At 40.6% G+C, this 26,108-nt stretch overlaps 1 protein-coding gene across 1 annotated transcript; it reads right to left on the reverse strand.

Annotated features, from left to right (window-relative positions):
• Positions 1–3,935: 3,935 nt before the first annotated feature.
• On the reverse strand, positions 3,936–25,828 carry LOC135517592 (UV excision repair protein RAD23 homolog B-like). Its single transcript, XM_064942040.1, has 10 exons — positions 25,637–25,828; positions 24,539–24,620; positions 24,118–24,197; positions 13,533–13,723; positions 12,561–12,616; positions 12,260–12,387; positions 9,831–9,969; positions 9,340–9,467; positions 8,312–8,491; positions 3,936–4,797 (listed from the first exon to the last, which is right to left on the reverse strand). Exons 1-10 carry the CDS (start codon positions 25,700–25,702, stop codon positions 4,684–4,686), a joined length of 1,164 nt encoding a protein of 387 aa, XP_064798112.1. The 5' UTR covers positions 25,703–25,828; the 3' UTR covers positions 3,936–4,683.
• Between the last annotated feature and the right edge of the window lie 280 nt (positions 25,829–26,108).

Genomic DNA, 26,108 nt, shown 5'->3' on the forward strand with positions numbered 1-26,108 from the left:
TACACTCTGGGTGATCTTTACGACTATAGTGACTGGTACTGCCCATTTATAATCATTATAGTTCTGTAGGAAAGTTTAAAACAAACTCGCACAGAGGTAAACCATCACCAGCAACATTTCACCTCCCCAATAGCATCATTCATCACATTCACCTTGTTGATTATGTACTGAAGGTAATGTGGAGAAAACCAACGGGAGCATTATCATTATCCAGAGAGGCATACGTGTGTAGCAGCAGCAATGTTTTTCACAGAACATTTGAAACTGATACAAACCACAGAGCCAGGGCAGCTTCTCTCACATACCTCTGGCACTGCACGGCCTGATCTGTACAACGTAGAGAGAAAAAATTTCTGAGTGTGTGTGTGTGCGGATTATGTGTGTGCATGTATGCCTATGTGTGTATGTGTGTATATATATCAATGCACACTATACTCTCCAAAAGCCAAAAGGGTAAGTTGGTTTCAATTGTATATGGCATGTTGTCGACTTTATAGATGTTAATGAATATAAGATACATTACCTACAACAGGTTACAATGACACGTAATGGACTTCTGATGTTCCCACTGTGTCATGTTAAAACTTGGAAACGTAGTTTAACTGGTATGCTGGGATCGAGAGGCTATTTGGCTAAGCAACACTTGGCAAGGTTGGTTCACAATGGGACCTTCACATAAAGTCAACAGAATGTTCATAAGCAAGCTGCTTGAAGGATTTGATGGGAGTAAGAAGAGAAGAAAAAAAATCAGGAATGAGTTCTAGGCTGTATTCCCACTCTCAACTAAAAAGCCTGTTCACAACCGTGTGGACCAGAAGTCTTCCTCCGGACAGACTCCGCCTGTCCGTCCAGATCCAGCAGTACATATTGAAAAGAGGTGTCTTCCCTTCCCTCGCCAATGCTTTAGCACTCTCCTAAAGCTCTCTTTCTGTCTCTCTCTCTCTCTCCAGCTACTTTGAACCCATCGACTTTACTGTCTCTCTTCAACACCAAAAACGCCTTTCTGCTCTGAGACGCAGGAAGGAAAGCATATGTGAATGGTAATGGCATGTTTCAGTGTATACTTTTGAGGACTTGGCAAGCCAGACAGGTACGCTGTGACTGGCATCCGGAAGTTAAGATCCGTGGATTATTTCCAATGGTCATTTTGTCAGGCAGACAGAAGCAGCTTCTTATGGTGAATAGTTTCCTGGTCAAAAGTGGTCTGTTGAGGGAAGAATTGAAGGTGCAATACCGAATTTACATTATCATCAGGGACGTAGTGGTAAAGTGCAAAAGTGCCCTGATCACCGTAGGTAAATACGTAGGTTAACCCATAATGCAAAATAACCTAGGCCTAAATCCTATTCGCAAAATAAAAAGGTGGGTAAATTATCATTTGTGAAGATTTATATTGAAAGATCAAACAAAATCATGTCTAATTCTGTTATATTTGGACATGATCATAAACAATACAGGAAAGATTTGAATGTAAGTATTAAGCAAAATGGCCTTGTTTATCACGCTTCAGGGCAACACGGTGAGATGAGTCACCCAGGCATGCTGATGTAACGGAAGAAAGCTAACATGATGTTTAGGGAACAATCACACAGAAACCTGCTGGTACCTGCTCAGCAAATGCCCTTATCAGATCACAGGAAACGTCCTGGCTACTGGCTAGATGTGTGGGAGTAGGGTGAAGTTGCCCCTAGACACTGGTCCTGGGTCAATTTTGTATTTCTCCCACTTCGGTTGTGTGGAGGGAAAGCTGATCCTAGATCTGTATAGGGGCAACTGCCCAAGTATGCTTTTACAACCTTTATTCTTAATGTGACTTCTCCTTGACTTAAATATTGTCATATTGACTCACAGATCTTGAAGACTAAGAAATACTCATATAACCTTTATTTTAGTTTATTTATTTAACATAAGTCTCTATTCATAACGCTCAGTTGCATTTTACGAGTTTAATTGATCATGTTGCTGTCCCGTCAAAATTGGCCTTGCATAAATCAAATGTCCCTAAAATCCCATTCTTCATCTGTTTCATATCCTAGTTTTAAATTGAACTAAATCAAAATTCATAGTTGTGAATTTTGAGAATATAATTGATATGTCATAAGCTAGGGTTTCCATCCAAATGGCGACAGATTTTCATGTGAATATTCTAATATTCTATAAAAACAATATGCACATTTTTCCAGAGATGTTTCCATCAATTGGACTTGTTACAGATAAGTCTGTGCATGACGTAGTGCACATAACATTTATTTTGCAGTTAAAATCTCATGTACCAAATAAAAAATACAAGTTAAATGGGTTTCCATCACATTGTCAACCGATGGTTGTCACAAAATTATTTGCTTTATATATCAAAATGTGCTCTAGCCAACAGTTAGCAGATGAGGGTAGGCTAACTACGTTAGCTTTTTATGGATAAGAGCAAGATTATTTTTATTTGTGAAACAGCAACTGTAACAGTATAACTTTAGACCGTCCCCTCACCCATACCCGGGCGCGAACCAGGGACCCACTTCACATATCAACAACAGTCACCTACGAAGCATCGTTACCCATCGCGCCATAAAAGCAGAGGCCCTTGCAGAGCAAGGGGAACCACTATTTCAAGGTCTCAGAGCAAGTGATGTCACCGATTGAAACGCTCTTAGTGCGCACCACCGCTAACTAGCTAGCCATTTCACATCGGTTACACAACCAAGCATTGATTCATCATGTCCCCAGAATAAGACACTCAATATTTATTGGAAAGGAACATCAAGCTCATCACCATGCACTTTCACCACCCTGTGAAGATCGTAACTATTTCATCTTTAGCCTAATAAACTGCATGCTTTCCCAAGTGGTAGTACCAACAAATTTGACCGATAAAATGATCCCGCTTTGTCTAGCATATTTTGTCAACAATTTTACTTTACTTGAAAAAAAAGATTGGATGGAAACCTGGTTGACACAAATGTTCAACTGACATTTAGGGTCTGTTTCTCAATGAGGAGACAGGGAGAGAACTACTCATTTAAGGGAAATAAATAAAACATCTCAAACAAGTGAGACAAAGGACTAGATAATGGTCATAAAGTTAGTTAAGAAATGTAAATTAGAAACTTATACACAGATGCACAATGATGACACACTTTGATGACAATGATGACACACAACTCCACACTTTCTCATAATGTACAAAGTGTAATTGAGAGACAAAAATGTCAGTCAATTCAGAAAGTGATTTGAATTTAAGATAAAAATTGAATTATTTATAAGGAATAACATTTTACAATTTTCTATTTGACCTTTATTTAGCCAGGCAAGTCAGTTAAGAACAAATTCTTATTTTCAATGACTGCCTAGGAACAGTGGGTTAACTGCCTGTTTAGGGGCAGAACGACAGATTTGTACCTTGTCAGCTCGGGGGTTTGAACTTGCAACCTTCCGGTTACTTGTCCAACCACTAGGCTACCCTGCTGCACAAAAGTAAGTTGGAATTTTAGCTTCCTTCTTGAATTGACTGGCTTTAATTCAAATCAACCTCAACCCTGATGTTGAACACACACCTCAGTGGTTTGGAAGAAACTTTCAAGACGTATGTTGCAGTCTATGCTGCCCCCTGCTGGTCTCAGTCATCTGCTTGAGAAGGTGTGGTGGTGGTGGGTGGGTGTGGGGGGTGTACTGTACAGATTGTGTACAAGTCATTGGTGTATGAATGAATCGCAATAATCTACAATGGCATCCCTTTGTAGGCATTTTCAGATGACTGCATACCAATTGGAGAAGGAATAAATAAATACTTATATCGTGTGGAAGACTAGTAGAGACTCCGACACAAATGGATCTTCAAATAAGAGCAACAATATTATTTTCCTAGTGTTATTCATGGAGTCAACGGTCAAGAGAGCTGCTTACACCCGCCCTCTTTAAAAGACTAAACAAAATAGCATTACTCTGTTGAAACATTTTATTTCTTTGTAAAAATGACAGTAAATCAAGTGGATAGTAACTGTAAACACAAGGCTACTATGAGCTACGGAAGTCATATACATACCTTTAGAGGTCTGAAAGAAGTAGGATAATTTGCTATTTTCAGGCTGCATGAAACATCAGTACTTCCCATATTTGTACAGTTGCCTTTTTAAAATCTGCTGTAGCTCATGCATTTCACTTTAAGTTTGTTGGAAGTTTAACAAAAAATATGAAAATGGCATAATAACAACGTTGCTTGTTTAAAAATTTCATTTAAAACTGCAGTTTTTATTATGTACTGGGATCCCTATACTGGTCAATTGAGACAAAGTAAAACACTATCAAACAAGAACAATGATGTATATGACTATACAATAACAAATGTCCCAATCACATACTTGTATAACTACTCCTCTTATAACTACATTCTGCGATCAACCTTTTAAACCAGTATTAATTTCCTTATGAGAAACAATCATGTTGGTCTTTAGCCAAATAAAAAAAAATAAACAGGTAGCACACAGGTGATATCTGATGAACCAAGTAGCTTTTACTCAATTAAGGTGATCAGAGTAACAGCTTTTATTTCACAAAAAAAATATGTATCATGTATTTGTAGTAAAATTTGGGAAAATGCGAAGGCCATGTTTTATTTATGCACATCCAATATTGATCAATCAAAAAGTAGAGAAAAAAATAAGGACCGAAATTACTACCATGGCTCCCTTTTTAGTCGTCGTCAAAATTCTGTTGTAAAAGGAAGTTAGCGGCCAAGTTCTCATTCTTCTCACAGGCAAAGTAGGCCTGTATAACAAGTCCTTCAGGGAATCCTAGGGCTTTTAGCTGTAAGACAAAACAGAGAGTCAATATTGAAATGACATAAACAACATTCCTGAATAGCGATGACAGGATTGATATTACATTCCTATTCCCATAAATAGGCATTTATTCATGCATCTTCAGTTGAAAACAATGCAGTCTGAAATCAACACGTCGCTAAACCCTTTACACTAGTGAGAATTGGCCAATATGGGTAGGGCTAAATTGAAATGTTTTTTAAAGAAATATGAAATACATATGCACAAGCATAGTAGCAACTGAAAGGAAACAGTTGAGATTTTAGGAACATTTGACCCAAGCTGAAGACTGAATCCAAACGTTACACTGATGATTGTGTTCAATTTGCATTTAGTGTTTTCACTGCATTCGTTGATAAAATCTGAAAATACTCTGGACACATTCAGTAACATAAGAATATTCTTGGAAAAGGTGGGGTAGGTGCAGACGAAAAAAATACAATGGTTTGAGTGAGAGGACTAACTGGTGTCTCCAAGTGGCCACAAACCTCTCCAAAGTGTGCACAGATTCTACGTAATTCCAATGCACTTTTATGACTCAAAATAGAGTAACTATTGTTTTTGCTCTCCTAGCTGTGCCGTTGAGGAACTAGAGCAAGCACCCTTGTAGTTTTGTTTGGAACACAACCCCACATGCCTGCCATCCAACAATTACTGTTGATTACACAATCCATGGCACATTATGAATTTCAATTAGGGTTGAATGGAGGGAACCCGGATATCGAGATTTACCGCACAAAACCACTCCCCTTTCCTGGGATAAATAACTGAGAAACCGGTAAATTATAATTAAGAAATAAGGCCCGAGTGGGTGTGGTATATTTATTTAACTAGGCAAGACCGTTAAGAACAAATTCTTATTTTCAATAACTGCCTAGGAACAGTGGGTTGACTGCCTTGTTCAGGGGCAGAATGACCGATTTTTACCTTGTCAGCTCAGGGACTCGATCTCACAACCTTTCGGTTACTAGTCCAACCACTAAGCTACCTGCCACCCCAACGGTTAAGGGGTGTTCTTAAGCACGACGCAACGCGGCATGCCAGGACACAGCCCGTAGCCATGGTATATTGGCCATATACCACGAGATGCCTTACTGCTTTTATAAACTGGTTACCAACGTATTTAGAGCAGTAAACCACGGTTTTGTCATACCCCTGGTATACAGTCTGATATACCACGGCAGTCAGCCAATCAGCATTCAGGGCTCAAACCATCCAGTTTCTAAAATTATTTATATGAACAGCATGGCGTGAAATGGAACTGTTAAATTAAATGCAATGTTCACAGCCGTCATCTCTACGGCCTCTGCATGATGAATCATCAACGTTCAGGGTGGTGACAGATCACCCACCTCATTATGGAGCGCAGTTCACGATGCACGTAGACTTTTTTCTGACAAGTAGACCTACATTTGCGTAGTAATAAAGACTGAATGCACGTCTAATACACCCATCTCCATCTTGCTTTCAGGGGTCACCATATTTAAATTGTAAAGATTTTTTTATTGCAGCTGCAGAATGAAAAACAGCCCATTACGCTAACATCATATTAAATCTGTGCACAAGCGAGCAGTCTATCAATTCCTTTCAAATTGCATCCATAACACATAATCCTGTTCTAGATTGATATACAGTGTATTCAGAAAGTATTCCAACCCCTCTACTTTTTCCACATTGTTACAGCTTTATACTAAAATAGATTATTCAGTCATCCATCTACTAATAATAGCCCAAAACCACAATGCATTTAAAAAAAATTATGTTTGTATGAATAAAGAAATGAAATCATTTAGATAAGTATTCACTCTTTACTAGGTACTTTGCTGAAGCACCTTTAGTAGCAATTACAGCCCTGAGACTTCTTGGTATGAAGCTACAAGCTTCGCACACCTTTATTAGAGGAGTTTCTCCCATTCTTCCCTGCAGAGCCTTTCAAGCGCTGTCAGTTTGGATGGGGAGCGTCGCCGTACAGCTATTTTCAGGTCTCTCCAGAAATGTTCGATCGGGTTCAAGTCCAGGACATTCAGAGACTTTTACCGAAGCCACTCCTGCGTTGTATTGGCTGTGCGCTTAGAGTTTGTTGTCCTGTTGGAAGATGAAGCCTGAGCCTGTTGGAGGTCCTGAGCACTCTGGAGCAGGTTTTCATCAAGGATCTCTCTGTACTTTGCTTCGTTCATTTGATCCTGACTAGTCTCCCAGTCCCTGAAAAACATCCCCACAGCAGGATGCTGCCACCAACATGCTTCACCGCAGGGATGGTGCCAGGTTTCCTCCCGACGTAATGCTTGGCATTCAAGCTAAATAATTAAATCTTGATTTCATCATACCAGATGAAATCTTGTTTCTCATGGTGTGAGAGTCCTTCTCATGGTGTGAGAGAAACTCCAAGCAGGCTGTCATGTTCCATTTACCTAGTAACAAATTAACAGTCCTTTCTGGATGTCCTATCCAGAACCGATTACAGTTGAGGAAGAGTCCTCCCTTCTTTAACTGACCACATGTCTTCCGACTGACCTCTCTACCATTAAGGCCTGATTGGTGGAGTGCTGCAGAGAGGTTGTCGTTCTGGAAGGTTCTCCAATCTCCACAGAGGAATTCTGGAGCTCTGTCAGTGACCATCGAGTTGTTTGTCACCTGCCTGACCAAGGCCCTTCTCCCCCGATTGCTCAGTTTTGGCCAGCTATAGGAAGAGTCTTGGTGGTTCCAAACTTCTTCCATTTAAGAATGATGGAGGCCACTGTGTTCTTGGGGACTTTCAATCCAGCAAACATTTGTTGGTACCCTTCCCCAGATCCGTGCCTCGACACAATTCTGTGTCTGAGCTTCACGGACAATTCCTTTGACCTCATGGCTTGGTTTTTGCTCTGACATGCACGGTCAACCGTGGGGCCTTATAGACAGGTGTGTGCCTTTCCAAATCATGCCCAATCAGTTGAATTTATCACAGGTTTATCAATCAAGTTGGAGAAACTTCTCAAGGATGATCAATGGAAATGTGATGCATCTGAGCTCAATATTGAGTCTCATAGCAAAGGGTCTGAATACTTATGCAAATAAGGTATCCGTTTTTTCTGTTTGAATAAATATAAAGCTTTTTTTTTTTTTTATTTTTTTTTTTAAACCTGTTTTCCCTTTGTCATTATGGGGTAGTGTGTAGATTGAGGGAAAATATATTTAATCAATTTTACAATAAGGCTGTATAACATAACAAAATGTGGAAAAACAGAAGGGGTCTGAATACAGTGCATTTGGAAAGTTTACAGTGACCACTTTTGGCTCGTGAGCGCTACTTTCAGAACTATTGGCTAAAAACAATACAAAAGTTCCAGAGAACCGTTATGTTTACTCGATTTATTTAACTTTCTTTTTAAATTATATATATTTTTTAAATAATTAAAATAAATCAGCATTTCTGTAAATTATTTAGCCAACTAGCGAATTTTCAACTGTAGCCACTTATCAACAGTCATCTTGGCTTGTGAGATTCCCTCCTTTCTTACCCTCTCAATGGCCTCCTTCTCCTGGGGTGTGACCTGAATATAGTTCATGCCACTTCCAGCCTCCCCACCGACCCCCACTCCAACACCTCCTCCACCACCTACTCCTCCTCCTCCCTGACCCCCCTCCTGGGCTGGCTCGTTCAGCATCTGGATGAACTGCTCTTGGTGGCTGCTGATTTGCTGAAAGGGAAACAGACAAACAGGATTGTGTTCATTAGGGCACACAACAGAAAAACAACGAAAAACAGGCCTTTCTTATTAGACCGATTCCAAGTAGTCCATTCTCGCTTTACTCAGTTTCCCTCAGTTTGGTACATAATGAACACACCCATGGAGAGAGTGATCAGGGGTTTGTTCAGGAAGGAGCAACAGACTCAACGTTCAGATAGAAATGCATTGTACAGATCAGGTAAGTTTCATATGAGCCAACTGTTAGTCACAGTTCTACACATGACATTTCTACCAGCAACATTGAGTGCAGCCCCTCTACAAATGAATCTGATGGTTTCGATTTGGTCAACGCACCAGTCCAGGCCAGTGGTTCCAAGAAGCTTTGATACCTACAACATTATGAACATTTCACATCATTGAATAAATCACAGGTAAGTACAGCTGACCAGAGGTTGGTTTGAGGCTGAACACATTCTGCTTCCCAAATGGCACCTTATTACCTTTATAGTGCATTACTTTTGACCAGAGTTCACATAGGGCTCTAGTCAACAGTAATGCACTATAAAGAGAATAGGGTACCATTTGGGACACACAACAGTATCACAGAGGGGGTCTGCTGCTATATGCCTTCAGGCTCTGATCTCATCCCTTCAATATGCACGAGGCCTGGGGAGCTAAATGACACAGACAAATGTATTTGGCAGAAGCACTAGAATTCCATCAATTTCACTGCTCATTGTAGCCAGTTCAACTACAAAATTGTGGAATAATTGTCTATCATCAAGAGGCCAGAGATTCGGGAGTATATCGGAGACCGACTGTAAATCGAGGTGTTTGTGTGAGTGTGTTGTCCATACTTGCAGAAGCTGGGGGTTCTCCCTCCCTATCTGCTGTAGTAAGGCAGGGAGCAGAGAGGGGTTCTGCTGGATGATCTGTCTCATCTGGAGAAACTGGGGCTGGTTAACCAGGAACCCCAGAGGGTTGGCTGGAAACACAGGAGAGGGAGAGAGGGGATAGGAGGTCACACCATAGAAGGACAATGGCACTGTTCTATTTCCAATCCACACAGTTCTATGTTCCATTTCCATAGGTCCATTTTGTATGTTCTTTGTTCCCAAAGTTCTACATTCCTCTTCCACACAACAGCACACTAGTGTTCTAAACTCCAGTATGCCAAACCGTTTATGACATAGAACAATTGATACAGTGCAGCACATAGGGCATCTCTTTATTATTCAAAGGAAAAGAATAGAAAGCCGTCAAATGCTATTTCTGTGTGCACTGCATACAGAAGTGTCATTACACATGTATGTGCAAGCGTATAGTGGAGAAGCAGGCACACACACACCTCCTGTTGCAGCGCTGGCTAGGGAGCCTGTGCTGGCTGGGGTGGTCATACTGCCTGTGTTCAGAGCTGGAGTTCCTCCACCCACAGGGGGCACCACTGGGTCAGCACTCACATGGCCCTCCTCTCCAGCTGGGATCCCCTGAAGAACAACCACAGGAGATACATTAGAGCTGCCAGACAGGGTGGAGGAATCTAGCTCCATCATCTCAGCTCGAAGGAACACATGGATGAAAACCGTCAAAGAGCAAAAAAAAAAAAAAAAAACGGGATATTTTGAGTCAATGACCACGTTAACATGCACACCAATATACCGTTATTATTCGGGATACTCATGTATTATGCATTTGTGATGACAAACATCAGATCTCCTTTACAATAACCTGAAAAATCTTGTATCCCGGTTATGAGAAACCCGGAAAAGACACGCTGATCTGTGGCATGTAAACATCTTATCCCATTTACTGTTTTTTTTTTTTGCAGTCTGCGCAGGCTCAGTTTTGTATATCATTGGTGTTGTTATCTGATTCTCAAACAAATCATTTTTATAAAGTAGGCTACCTGCGCAGTTCGATCCACCATAACTCCATAACGTATTTTGCTGATACTCCGAACAGGATTGTATAGCCTACTGGCTACTTTCACCCCAAATTTAGACAACTTCCTGCTGATAATGTCTGACACTTTGTAGGCCGTATTATTATTATTATTTCTGTAGGCCATTTGTTTGTCAACTAGCCAATCGTTAGATACATGCAGCTTCAATTCGGTCATAAATTGTTGCCCCAGAAGACTAAATAAAGTAGTGCTCACCAGAATAATGTCTTACATTGACAGAATGAATGCATTAGTAATCTAGTTAAACACTGCTGAATGTCTTTTAGGGACCAAGGAATAAATGCAATAACTCCAAAACAGTGGAGAGATTGGTCCTGTCCAAAAGTTATCAGTTTGACTGATTTTAAGGAAATTAAAAGCTGAGAAAACAATGAAACACGTTTCTGATAAGACTTCAGTTCGTCTGGGTGCATATTTTATGTGGTTCTTACCGTCTGCTTGCATAAGTGTCAAAGACAGCATTACAGTAGCATTCACATTTTTGGGGAGACATGCTGAAAGAAAAAAGAAAAACCTGAAATATCACATTTACATATATATTCAGACCCTTTACTCAGAACTTTGTTGCAGCACCTTTGGCTGCAATTACAGCCTCGAGTCTTGGGTATAACGCTACAAGCTCGGCACACCTGTATTTGGGGAGTTTCTCCCATTCTTTTTAGCAGATCCTTTCAAGCTCTGTCAGGTTGGATGGGGAGCGTCGCTGCACAGCTATTTTCAGGTCTCTCCAGTTGGAAGGTGAATCGATGCCGCCAGGTCCTGAGCACTGTGGATTAGGTTCTCTCTGTACTTTTCTCCGGCAATCTTTCCTTCGAACCTGACTAGTCTCCCAGTCCCTTCCTCTGAAAAACATCCCCACAGCATGATGCTTCCACCACCATGCTTCACCGTAGGGATGGTGCCAGGTTTCCTCCAGACGTGAGGCATGGCATTCAGGCCAAAGAATGGTCTGAGAGTACTTTATGGGCCTGCCGCCAGCTCCAAGAAGAGTCTTGGTGGTCCCAAACTTCTTTCATTTAAGAATGATGGAGGCCACGGTGTTCTTTGGGACCGTCAATGCTACAGACATTTTTGTTGGTACACTTCCCCAGATCTGACACAATCCTGTCTCGGAGCTCTACGGACAATTCCTTCGACCTCACAGTTTTTGCTCTGACATGCACTGTCAACTGTGGAACCGTATACAGATAGGAGTGTGCCTTTCCAAATCATGTTCAATCAATTGAATTTACCACAGGTGGACTCTAATCAAGCTGTAGAAACACCTCAAGGATGACAGGATGAACCTGAGCTCAATTTCGAGTCTCATAGCAAAGGGTCTAAATACTTTTGCAAATCTTTTTTTATATTTAAAAAAAAAAAACACATCTAAAAACCGGTTTTCGCTTTGTCATTATGGGGTATTGTGTTTAGATTAAGATTTTTTAAATTTAATCCGTTTAAGAATAAGGCTGTGACTTAAAATGCAGAAAAGGTGAAGGGGTCTGAATACTTTCTGAATGCACTGTATATTATGCTACATAAGGTAGCCCTACAGTCAGTGTCCATATTTCAGTTACTAGTCCATTTAACCCATATTAACTTAATTTGGAATATTCTGTTTATTAATGGATACTCGTGAGTGGGATATCAAAAGGTGCATGTAAACAGCTTATCCCGAACAATACCTTAAGCGGAATATGAGCTACTATCCGGAATACTGTGCGCATGAAAACGTGGTCACTGTCATATTATATCACTTTTAGACTAAACCATTCAGAATAAAAAAGGGGTGTCAGACTGGAGAAGTGGATGGAGTGATGAGAGGTACTTACTGTAAGCAGGTACTCCACAGCTCTGTCTGGGTTGTTGAAGCTGGCTCGGAGTGATGCCACCACCTGCTCCCTCTCATAGCCCATCAGCATCATCTCGGTCACCATGTTCTCATATGATTGGCCTGTCACTGAGGAGCAGGAAGAACAACCAACCAATCAGATGCCATTTTGAAGAGACTTCAGATGACATTCACTAGGATAAACAACCTAATGAAAACAGATTGAGAGATGTGAAAAAAGTGAAAGGAATCACCCTATAAATATATATATTGGGTTAACTCATATCAGGAGGACCATTTACCTAGAGCAGAAGTTGCCTCCTCGAACATGTTCACATTGGCCAAGAGACCAGACGAACTGAAAGAGAAGGCGTATAAAGCTGATGAGAGTACTGTTCCATTTTACCACGATCAGTTCTCATAAAATACAACCATTAGGAGATATTAATTATACTATAAGCGACACTAGCGAAATCTAAAACGTCCCCATTTCCAATAAGAATGCAATCTCAGTTAACGTTTTGCATGTGGCTACCGTCGAACATGACCCTGGAAACAGCAGCTTCCTATTAATGACCCAGGCCAAATGTAACAGTGGCTACATCCCAAATGGTACCCCACTACTTCCTATGTGTAGTTTAATAATTTAGAGGGGGGGGGGTAGTACACTATAGGCAATAGGGCTCTGGTCAAACAGTGAACTATATAGGGAACAAGACCAGGGCCTGTGAACAAAACATTAGGGACACCTTCTCAATATTCACTTGCACCCCCTGAGGATCTCATCTCGGTACCTAATGGCAGTAAGGCTGCCTCAATTTGTCTGGGCAAGGTGTCGAAAGCGATCCACAGGGACGCTGTTGACTCAAATGCTTCCCACAATTGTGTTGGCTGGATGTCCTTTTGTTGGTGGACCATTCTTGACACAGAAAATTGAGCATGAAAAACCAAGCTGCGTTGCAGTTCTTGACACATTCAAACGCCAGGCACTTACTACCCGTTCAAAGGCACTTCAATCTTTTGTCTTGCCTATTCACCATCAATGGCACACATGCACACTCCATGCCTCAACTGAGTCAATGCTTAAAAATAATTATTTAACATGTCTCCTCCCCTTGATCTACAATTATTCAAGTGGATTTAACCAGTGACATCAATATGGGATCATAGCTTTCACCGGGACAGTCTCATGGAAAGATTTAATTTGTTTTGTACACTGTGTATACGGAATAGGTTTGCAATTTGAGAGCCATTGACTGCCGACCCAGCCCTACCTGGTTGGAGTTGATGCTGGGGCTGAGGTGTTGGAGGGCCTCTCCTCAGCTGGTTTGTCCTCTGGTTTGCCCCCCTCGGGTGGGTTATCTGAGCCTGACAAGGCAGCAGCGGGTACTGTGGGCACTGTAGTGCTGGAGGTGGTGGTCGTGGTAGCACTGGAAGGCTGGGCAGCTGCTGGGGCTGCTTTAGGCTACATAGACAAAAAAGGGGAATGTCCAGTGCTTAAGGTTGGGCTCAACAGCATATTTTACTTAAAAACATAGGCCTATAGGTGATAGAGTACAAATTATTTTAGCCACATGGCTTGTCAGGTAAGAAGCCTGTGATCTGATTTAGGCTACAGACATAGACACATTGAATACCGATTGGCAGTAATAATTACCATTTTAGGCCACTATCACTTTGTGAGGCTATTTTTTTGCTACAAGCCATGTTAAAAAAGGAAATTCCACCACCAACTAATGAAAATTATCTCCAGCACAATTCCAGTACATGTGAAAACGGCACATTTCAACATTGTAGAAAAATATAATTAGAAAGTTCTACCCGATGACATCAAAAGGTAAAACAGATTTGCGCGGTGGGGAGCACTTCGAAATACCCTCCGGGTAGAAACGCGTTTTAGGTTTTGAAAAATCACAGTTTAAAACTTTAATCCTACCCTGTGATATCACAGAGAAACATATTTTTTTTAGGACCTTTTGTTAATATATCTTTAACCACAGATCATAGAAAGGCCCCGTTTTCACATTTGTAGACACTAGTTTGGTGCGGAGCTGAATACGAGGCTGAAAAGTGGCAGAATTGCCCCTTAACTCCCAGGCTGCTCATTTTGATAAGTAACATTTTTCTATCTGAAGATTTAAAAGAACAGGTTGCACAATATATTTCCACATACCTAACATTGTGGATTGATGATAATAAAAAACATTTTTAAAAGTTATTTACGCAAATGTTGATTTGAAAAAAAGTTGAGAAAATACATGTATCAAAAAGTAATATACCAACAATACACTGTGGCTTTGACATTCAGAGAGGAACGGCCTGCTGGTGGACGGCCTGCATGTTTGGTCAAGAGGGGAAGAAAGTCTTACTGGGTCAGGGGAACCCCTCGTGCTTCAGTCATATGAGGGCCTCACTTTGTCCCAAACAAATACACTGGCTACCAACAGTGGAAGAGTGTATTCGCTATGAAGCTGAAACCGGTTCTGTGCCCACAGTCAATGTAGGCTCCAAGTCCACTGACACCATCGGTGTTACAGCGACATGGCGGGTGGCTTCAGTGATGGATGTGAAAATCGGCTAAGAAGGTACTAATGGGCCCTAAGAGTTGTCATGTTATGTTTTTGGTAGATGATAAAAACAAAGTCAGCTATCTAAGTGCACCGGGCCATGCAAAACGAACTGGCCCACTCACAATAACTAAAATCAATAGAATACTCCATGTTTTGCAGAAATGAATGGTCAAATATCCTAATCGGATGTCATTGTTAATTTTCAAGGTCCTTATTTTTGCTGAACTGCCTGAGCTTTATTGGCCAATATAACTTGCAGGATATCAATGGTAGCCAATGTTCCCTACATGTTTCCCTCACCAAGCAGATTTCAGGTCTGCTGAGCACAAACTGGAACACTGTGAAAATTGTAACTTCCAGCGCACGTTTACTGTGAACACAGAGGCAGTACTCGCTTCAAGTTAGTAGCTTACTTGACCACTTAAAACGGTGGCTCTTTGATCATAATGTAGGCCTACCAGAGTGGTATACAATCAACAAAAAAAATAAATAGAAACTGCATCACATAACATTCCAACGTGGAAATAGCCGTTATTGTTCAGCCTACAGTAGCAGCCAGTGTGGTGTTCAATGGAGGCCTACATTCCATTACTTTTATTAAAAACATGCAGGGATTGACATTGACCCGTTTATCCACTTGTCCTTCAGACCAGGTGACTGAAAATGCCAATTGACTACTTAGCTTATTCAAGCCCGTCTCAAAATACACTGCCCCTTTAAGACAAAGAAAAGCTCTTTACCTGACTCGCTTTCAAAGATGTCTAAAATTAACACGTTTGGTGCTCTTTGTCGGAAGCAATCACTCCCACATTGTTGACTACAAATGATCTATAACTTGGCTAATAACTCACTAATTAGCGAAGGATATGAACAAATGTGCACATCGCTTACATTTAACTCTGATCTCAAAACAAAAGCATCTACTCATGACCGCTCATGCTGTAAAAAAGCAATCCAGTTCAAAGTGAATGGCACAGATCCACATATGGCAATGGTGTACTTGCATATACAGTACCAGTCAAAAGTTGACACCTACTCATTAGTTCTTTATTTGTACTATTTTCTACATTGTAGAACAGTGAAGACAAACCTAAACATAACTCTTAATTCAGTAACCATTAAAAATATAAATATATTTTATATTTATAAATAAATATATTTTATATTTGAGATTCTTCAAAGTAGCCACCCGTTGCCTTGATAATAGCTTTGCACACTTTTGGCATTCACTCAACCAGGTTTCACATGGAATGCTTTTCCAAAAGTCTTGAAGGAGTTCCCACAAATACTGAGCACTTGTTGCTTTTGGTTACTTTTCCTTCACTCTGTGGTCCAACTCATCCCAAACCATCTCAATTGTATACAAGTCAGGTGATTGTGGAGACCAGGTCATCTGATGCAGCACTCCATATCTTGGTCAAATAGCCCTTACACAGCTTGAAGGTGTATTGGGTCATTGTCCTGTTGAAAAACAAATGATAGTGGGACTAAGCGCAAACCAGATGTGATGGCGCATCGTTGCAGAATGTGCCTTGAATTCAAAATACATCAGACAGGGTCACCAGCAAAGCACCAATACACCTTCTCCTCCATGCTTCATGGTGGGAACCACACGGAGATCATCCATTCACCTACTCTGCGTCTCACAATGACACGGCAGTTAGAACCCAAAATCTCAAATTTGGACTCATCAGACCAAATGACAAATTTCCATCGGCCTAACGTCCATTGCTCGTGTTTCTTGGCCCAACCAAGTCTCTTCTTATTGGTGTCCTCCTGTAGTGGTTTCTTTGCAGCAATTCGACCATGAAGGCCTGATTCACGCAGTCTCCTCTGAACAGTTGATGTTGAGATGTGTCTGTTACTTGAACTCTGTGAAGCATTTATTTGGCTGGAATCTAAGGTGCAGTTAACTAATTAACTTGTCCTCTGCAGCAGAGGTAACTCTGGGTCTTCCTTTCCTGTGGCGGTCCTCACGAGAGCCAGTTATCAGTGCTTGATGGTTTTGCAACTGCACTTGAAGAAACTTTCAAAGTTCTTGACATTTTTGTTATTGACTGACCATGTATTTAAAGAATGATACTATCATTTTTCTTTGCTTATTTGAGCTTTTCTTGCCATAATATGGACTTGGTCTTTTACCAAATAGGGCTATCTTCTGTATACTGCCCCTACCTTGTTGCAACACAACTGAATGGCTCAAACACATTAAAAAGGAAAGAACTTCCACAAATTAACTTAAGGGACACCTGTCAATTGAAATGCTATCCAGGTTACTACTTCATGAAGCGGGTTGAGACAAAGCCAAGAGTGTGCAAAGCTCATCAAGGCAAAGGCTGGTTATTTGAAGAATCTCAAATATATTTTGATTCATTTAACACCTTTTTGGTACTACATGATTCCATGTGTGTTATTTCATAGTTTTGATGTCTTCACTATAATTCTACAATGTAGAAAATACCAAAAAATAAAAACCCTTAAATAAGTATGTGTGTCCAAACTTTTGACTGGTACTGTAGGCCTACTGTAGCGCTGATTGGGTATGGTGCACCGGTCTGTGTAGAGTATGGGCTTGAGTGGTGCCTGTCAATGCAATAGAATCCTACTCCGATGCTTTCTGCCTACAACGAAATCTATTGCATAGTTAGTCTGCAAAACTAAGTCTTGCATCGTTTGTTTTGTTACGTTGCATTGAAAGTGGCTAATATTACGTTGATTCGATCACAATTCCCACAGTAAAGGGAAACGTTGATAGGTTTTAACAGAGAAAACTCTAGAAAGTTGAGGTAAATTCAATCTCGTACAGGCTGATATTTCTTCTGCGTGGCAGTCCCGGGGATGGAAAATTGATTAGGAGGACAATGTTTGTTAGCCATTATCTGCATTTACTGCTGCTATTAGTATCACTCTGGTTAGCATGTGGCTACCTAGAACTACAATCTGCCAACAGAGTTTGTGTCAGTTTGGTTACAGACATTCAATGTCTACGATGCTAAAGGTTTATCTTGATTTTGTGTAACAGTGTGAGAAATGCCGATGTGCTGAACTGCTAATAAGTGCTGTGTTTCAAGGCTACTAGCGGTTAGATGGTACGAGTCAGAGTAGGTGAGAGGAGTGAGAAGCAGAACGTGCCCAATTTGACTGGAGCGCCGAGCGAGACTCCTAAAGGCTGGAGGGTAGGCCTTCTCGACCCCTCAAATAGCGCACTTCATGAACTCAGGGCATGCTAAGCCCCGCATGCATTTGTAGTTTATTTTCATAAAGAAACTGAAGACACACAAGTGCAAAAATCAAAGTGACTTAAAAAGATGACCAAGCGTGGGAGTGCGGTGATGTAATGTCCACAACTAAAGAATCAGTGGAATCTGAAAAGGCCAGTCTCCCGAAAGCATGATGTCTACTTACTACATGCACATGCTAAAAAAAAGGAACGAGATAGGTAGCTAAATTGTCAATATAGCTCATATTCCAACTTAAGGAGTTTTCCATTTTGATTGGGTTATTTTGCCTAAAAACCTTTAAACCTACCTATAGATTTATTTTATAATAATAAAATGCATCCCTGCCCTGAGTGACAAGATCGTCCAAAAGTGTGTTTAGCACCCCCAGTGGCTCTGCAAGCACGGAGAGGATATTCTCCGCTGCTGGCCTGCTCTCCAGGCACCATCGCATAAGCCTGAAGCCATAGACTGGCCAAACTCATGCTTCTAAAAATGAATTCAAAAAGGCACTCGAGACTGAGCCTAATAAGGCATTTTTGTTTAATTTGAATTTAATTCTAAGTCATAGCGTACATGCGCAATTTATAGACGAATGATTTAATACAATTTTTTTTTTTTAATTCTAAGTGCTTAATGTCCCTCACTCCCTACCAGCCTAGGGTGTCACACTCGCAAATGCGTCAATGTATTTCTTTGTACGAACAACAAACACAATTTTATTTTAATCTTTGGCAATTTGAATGCACAGAGATACAGTCATGAGAACCTGAGGCCCATTGTCGTGCCATTCATCCACCGCAATCACCTCATGATAATGCCCGTCCCTATGTAGCAAGGACCTGTACACAATTTCTGGTAGCAGAAAATGTCCCAGTTCCATGGCCTGCATACTCAGACACCCATTGAGCAGGTTTGGAATGCTCTGGACGAACATGTACGACAGCGTGTTCCAGTTCACGCCAATATCCAGAAACTTCGCACAGCCATTGAAGAGGAGTGAGAACATTCCACAGGCCACAATCAAACAGCCTGATCAACTCTATGTGAAGGAGATGTGTCACACTGCATGAGGCAAATGGTGGTCACACCAGACACTGACTTTTTTTAAATCCACGCCCCTACATGTTAAGGTATACAGTGCCTTTAGAATGTTTTCAGATCACTTGACTTTTTCCACATTTTGTTACGTTACAGTTTACTCTACAATTTATTTAAAAAAAATGTAAAGTTCCCTCATCAATATATAATCGACACACACACACACACACACAATACCCCATAATGACAAAGCAAAAACAGGTTGACCTTTTTGCTCATTTATAAAAAAATAAAAACTGAAATATGACATTTACATAAGTATTCAGACCCTTTACACTGTACTTTGTTGAAGCACCTTGGCAGCGACTACAGCCGTGAGTTATTTTGGGTATGATGGTACAAGCCTGGCACACCTGTATTTGGGGAGTTTCTCCCATTCTTCTCTGCAGATCATCTCAAGCTCTGTCAGGTTGGATGGGAAGCATCACTGCACAGCCATTTTCAGGTCTCTCCAAAAATGTTCTATAGGGTTCAAGTCCGGGCTCTAGCTGGGCCACTCAAGGACATTCAGAGACATGTCCTGAAGCCACAGCTGTGTTGTCTTGGCTGTGTGCTTAGGGTTGTTGTCCTCTTGGAAGGTGAAACTTTGCCCCAGTCTGAGGTCCTGAGTGCTCCGCTGAAAAACATCCACACAGCATGATGCTGCCACCACCATACTTCACCGTAAGGGATGGTGCCAGTTTCCTCCAGACGCTTGGCATTTAGGCCAAAGAGTTCAATCTTGGTTTTAACAGACCAGATAATCTAATTTCTCATGGTCAGAGTGCCTTTTGGCCAACTCCAAGCGTGCTGTTGTGCTTTTAACAGACAGTTGTGTGCCTTTCCAAATCAAGCCCAATCATTTGAATTTACCACAGGTGGACTCCAATAAAGTTTTAGAAACATCTAAAGGATGATCAATGGAAACAGGAAGCACCTGAGCTCAATTTCGAGTCTCATAGCAAAGGGTCTGAATACTTATGTAAATAAGGTATTTATTTTTAATACATTTGCTAAAAATTAAAAACCCGTTTTTCCGCTTTCTCACTATGGGGTATTGCGGAGGATTATTATTTATTTATTTAAGAATACGGGCGGCAGTGTAGCCTAGTGGTTAGAGCGTTGGACTAGTAACCGGAAGGTTGAGAGTTCAAACCCCCGAGCTGACAAGGTACAAAATCTGTCGTTCTGCCCTGAACAGGCAGTTAACCTAACTGTTCCCAGGCCGTCATTGAAAATAAGAATTTGTTCTTAACTGACTTGCCTGGTTAAATAAAGGTAAAAAAATAAATAAAAATAAGGCTATAATGTAACAAAATGTGGAAAAAGTCATGTGATCCGAATACTTTCCGAAGGAACCGTATGTGTTAGATCCATAGATTAGGTTCTAATAAATGTATTTCAATTGACTGATTTCCTTATATGAACTGTAACTCTGTAAAATCTTTGGAAGTGTGTCATGTTGCATTTGTATTTTTGTTCAGTGTAGATACCCATCACTAGAAGATGTCCACTGCATTATTAGGTCAAATCTTGGCCAGCTAGGGGAAATACTGTTGTCCTTGCTAAAGTTTTTGCTTACTGATCTGAGTCTGCGGCAATACTCAACAATGATGGCGCTGGAAAGACAACTTTTGGTAGGCGTTGATGTCGATTGATCCCTTTCATAACTGAAAATGAAGCAAAATGTTGGTTTGACAATATTTTCTATCTAGAGCTTTGTTGTCAAATAATGATCATTGCTATTCCGTGCCAGTACAGTAGTGTGAAGAAGCTAGCTAGCTAATCAGATGGGTGGCTTTCAGACCACTGACATCAGAAATAACACAAGGTCAAAGGAATGGTCAGCTTATTACAACTAAATAGTAAAGCAACAGTTTATACAAATGAAACAAACCAATGGCGCAATCAACTAGCAAACAACATAGCTAGTCAAACTAGCTAGCTGCCAATGTGGCTTGAAAACAAGTAATCCATGGTAGCTATAACACTTGCATATATATTTACAACTAAATAGCTAAAGCGACATATTACTTTATATCTTGAATTATATATTAGCAAGCTAACTATGTCTTACTGTTTCAGCAGAAAAATATCTTGGTCGGTTTTGAATCCCTTAGCAATGGAGCTAGCCCTCTCCAGTTTGTAAGCACAAATCCGAGGTTCACTCTCGTCTTGGCCCGGGCTCTTTTGTTTTCCCTGCTGGCTCTCCAAAGTTCCATGTTACTTTGGGTTATAGGGACATGTCGTTTGCTCACCACATCTGTCATACATCTCCACTCGTGAAGTGTGGACATAGACATCCCTTTTCTCTTCAGTTTCAGATTCTCTCAATAGCTTACTCCTCCTTGTGTTGTAGTCTCCTTCTCAAAACCCATTGGTGGAGAAGGTCAGAGGGGAGGGACCTCTGGCTTTTACATCCAATGGGTTTTGAGAAGGAGACGAGATGACGCTAAGAATACGCAATTTAGCTTTTCCACCTGTCTCAGTCAAGAGTCAATGAACTTGTGGTGGAAACTCGTCATTCATTACGCACAGCACTAAATCTGTCGGGAAAAACCAACCTGACAAAGACATCGAATACAAGCGGTTCAGGTAGGCTGGAGGCACAATATTGTTACTGTTGAATCACACTGGATGACCACTACCGACTTGGAGATTTTGAACAAAGAAAATATAAAAAGAATAACATAATGCAGCTTTAAAAAATATTAAAGATTCCACTATTCCATACACCAACAAACAGGAATCTCAAGGCCACAGCCTCTTGCCAATTATCACTATAGACTAGAGGTCGACCGATTAATCGGAATGGCCGATTAATTAGGTCCGATTTCAAGTTTTCATAACAATCGGAAATCTGTATTTTTGGGCGCCGATTTTGCAGATTTTTACATTTTGTTTTATTTCGATGTTTTTTTATACCTTTATTTAACTAGGCAACTCAGTTAATAAAACATTCCTATTTTCAATGATGGCCTAGGAACCGGTGGGTTAACTGCCTTGTTCAGGGGCAGAACGACCGATTTTCACCTTGTCAGCTCGGGTATCCAATCATGCAAACTTACAGTTACCTAGTCCAACACTATAACCACCTGCCTCTCGTTGCACTCCACAAGGAGACTGCCTGTTATGCGAATGTAGTAGAAGCTAAGGTAAGTTGCTAGCTAGCATTAAACTTATCTTATAAAAAAAATCAATCAATCATAATCATTAGTTATAACTACACATGGTTGAGGATATTACTAGTTTATCTAGCGTGTCTTGCGTTGCATATAATCGATGCGACGCTGTGGGATGATTTAACAAAAGTGCATTTGCGAAAAAAGCACAACCGTAGGACGACTGTACCTAACCATAAACACCAATGCCTTAAAATCAATACACAGAAGTATATATTTTTAAACCTGCATATTTAGCTAAAAGAAATCCAGGTTAGCAGGCAATATTAACCAGGTAAAATGGTGTCATTTCTCTTGCGTTCATTGCACGCAGAGTCAGGGTATATGCAACAGTTTGGGCAGCCTGGCTCATTGCGAACTAATTTGCCAGAACTTCACGTAATTATGACATTACATTGAAGGTTGTGCAATGTAACAAGAATATTTAGACTTAGGGATGCCAACCGTTAGATAAAATACCGAACAGTTCCGTATTTCACTGAAATAATAAACGTTTTGTTTTCGAAATGATAGTTTCCGGATTCCGCCATATTAATGACCCAAGGCTCGTATTTCTGTGTGTTATAACTAAGTCTATAATTCGATAGAGCAGTCTGACTGAGCGATGGTAGGCAGCAGCAGGCTCGTAAGCATTCATTCAAACAGCACTTTAGTGCGTTTTGCCAGCAGCTCTTCGCAAGCACAGCACTGTTTATGACTTCAAGCCTATCAGCCTAATGGCTGGTGTAACCGATGTGAAATGGCCAGCTAGTTAGTGGGGTGCGCAATAACAGCGTTTCAAACGTTACTCGCTCTGAGACTTGGAGTAGTTATTCCCCTTGGGTAACGCTGCTTCGAGTGTGGCTGTTGTCAATGTGTTCCTGGTTCGAGCCCAGGTAGGTGCGAGGAGAGGGACGGAAGCTATACTGTTACACTGGCAATACTATAGTGCCTATAAGAACATCCAATAGTCAAAGGTATATGAAATACAAATGGTATAGAGAGAAATAGTCCTATAAATACTATATTAACTACAACGTAAAACTTCTTACCTTGGAATATTGAAGTCTCATGTTAAAAGGAACCACCAACTTTCATATGTTCTCATGTTCTGAGCAAGGAACTCAAACGTTAGCTTTTCTACATGGCACATATTGCACGTTTACTTCTCCAACACTTTGTTTTTGTATTATTTAAACCAAATTGAACATGTTTCATGATTTATTTGAGGCTAAATTGATTTTTTTTAAATGTATTATATTAAGTTAAAAAGTGTTCATTCAGTATTGTTGTAATTGTCATTATTACAAATGTAAAAAATTTAAAAAACATTTTATTTAAAAAATAAAGACAAGTTTTTTTTGGTCCTCCAATAAGCAGTATCGGTGTTGAAAAATCATAATCAGTCGACCTCTATTATAGACATTCAAACTGTGCAGAAGGCACATATTGTAGCTCTGCGGTGAGAAACTCCATTACATGAACTGTTGCTGCACCTGTGAGCATAGGGAGCGGAGATGTAACAGATTGCAATCCACTCCGCACAGTGGGATTTAATCTGCATTCTGCCTGTCTTCTTAGTGATATTGAGGTGCATGTGACAGGTCTGGGAAAATATTGCTTCAAGGTGAACACACACAAGCTACACACACGTCCAATGACATGGAAAGTTAATTAAGTCCATCTGCCACTATCAGTGGTTGTCACTGTGTGTGTAGCATGTTTATGATGGATTTGAAAATAGTGAAGCGTATGTTATGTATTCAGGTCTCCACCCCAATGAAAGGCATGTAATTTCATGGACAAATCGCAACGTTTCTAATCCCTTACCTTTGCCACCATGACGACCACAAAGTTCTTCTCATCAATCTTATACTCCTTGAGGGCTGTGTCATCATTTAGGATTTTCCCTTCAAGCAACAAACATGAAGATATTAATTTATCAACCGACAATTCACAATAACCCTGACATTCTTTGCCATTGAAATTGGCAGAAACCCATCCCCATCACCTATAAGGTTAATTCATAGTGGTGAAGAAACATTAGCATGCCACATACACAGATTGAACACTATTGCTGCAATCTACATTCCCGTAACATAATTACATGAAAACATTGAGATGCCACAGGACAAGCCAACACAGACATGTAATTCTATTGTGACAGCGCAACGACCTATGCATTTATATCCGTCCTCATCAAACTGTCAGACAAAAGAGAGAGCAGGGGAATACAAGACTGAAACTGTACCTGCATATATCAACTTTTGTCCAGCAACAGGAAAACCATCTTTTCCCTTCTCATTCTCAATTTTTTCCTTTAAGGTTTTTACCTGTAAAGAGAGAGAAGACGACAGACAAATCATAAAGAGAACGAAGTCCATTGCGAGAAGCATATGACATGTCTCAGTTTACTGGTTAAATGGCTGATGATTAGGCTAAAAGAGATATGAAACCAATTAAACAATTCGAAGTCTGGTGCCCGAGTTCTCTGAGAGAGGTCTTATAATACTAATACTTGGCAACTAACTACACACTGCCTAAAATAAAAACAGTTTATGATTGACAACTTCTCGGAATTCTGGGTCACGCCAATAGGCCACTGTCAATGACTCGGGCTGAGGAGAGGTCTCTGCACTAATGTTAGATAACGACGTCCGCTAATGTTAGCTAATATTCGCCTCGCTAATAACAACCAAATGCCGATAGTATCTAGCTAGCTACAGGGGTGTCAAACGAAGTTAGATCGCTACAGTAACGTTATATGGATCAATTATTTGGATTATCAACATTTAGCTAGGTTGGCTAATAAACTATCCAACTGCTTCATAAGACACGTGAGGCAGCAGCTGTTTAGGTAGCTAGCTAACGTTAGGGAGCTAGCTAACTACGCTAAACTCGAAAGTTGTCGTTTTGAATAAATATATATCGTTAGAGCACATTGTGGCTATCCATGGCAAAAGTTATTGAATTAGCCATTGCTAGTTAGCTAACAATTAGTTGAGGTTGAGAAACTTGAGACAATTAGATAGCAAACTACCAACACTTACCAGCTAATGCTAGCATTAGTCAGCTACCGCGTACACTACCAGTTGTTGCCAACATAAAATCACAATGGGTGTATTTGCAGTAACGAACAACCTACTTTGTTAAGTAACGTTACTAAGAAACTTACCAACGTTATCTAGTTACTTGACTGGGGACTTAAACATGTTGAAGTTGCTTTGCTAACGTTAGCCAGCCATGTCAAACTAGCTAAGAATGCAAGTTAGCTTAGCTTGTTAGCCAACGCAACGGTAAGTTAGACGAAGTCCTCCACCCCTTCAACAAATGCATGGTTTCAACTCACCGTCTCCTCTGCGTCTATGTCGATTTTAAATGTCTGCTGTTGGAGAGTTTTTAATGTTATCTGCATTTTGGCGGCGAGCAATTTAGCTTAGGTTTCTTAACTTGTTTCACCCCGTACTCTTTCCGAAGGTGTAGTTAGATTTGGTGCTATTTTCGCTAGCTCGTCATAGGTTGCTGCTCTGGTATTATGCTGCCACCTACTGTGTGGGGTGAAAACTGGGGAACTTTAACGCAGAAAAAGCACGGGGAAATACGGAAAGGGGGAGGAAAAAAATCGAACATACACAAAAAAATCTATGTACTCCTTTATTCAGATTAAAATGCATACGCAGATCCCTACAGGCTCTGGGGGCTAAGAGGGAAGATCATCTTCAGACCGTATTCCCTGCAAAATGTTGGCCTACCAGGGAACTGTGGGTTAACTGCCTTGTTCAGGGCTGCCTTGACCGCACTGGGATTCAATCCAGGAACCT

Source organism: Oncorhynchus masou, chromosome 28, assembly GCF_036934945.1.
Source record: "Oncorhynchus masou masou isolate Uvic2021 chromosome 28, UVic_Omas_1.1, whole genome shotgun sequence".
Classification (NCBI taxonomy): domain Eukaryota; kingdom Metazoa; phylum Chordata; class Actinopteri; order Salmoniformes; family Salmonidae; genus Oncorhynchus; species Oncorhynchus masou.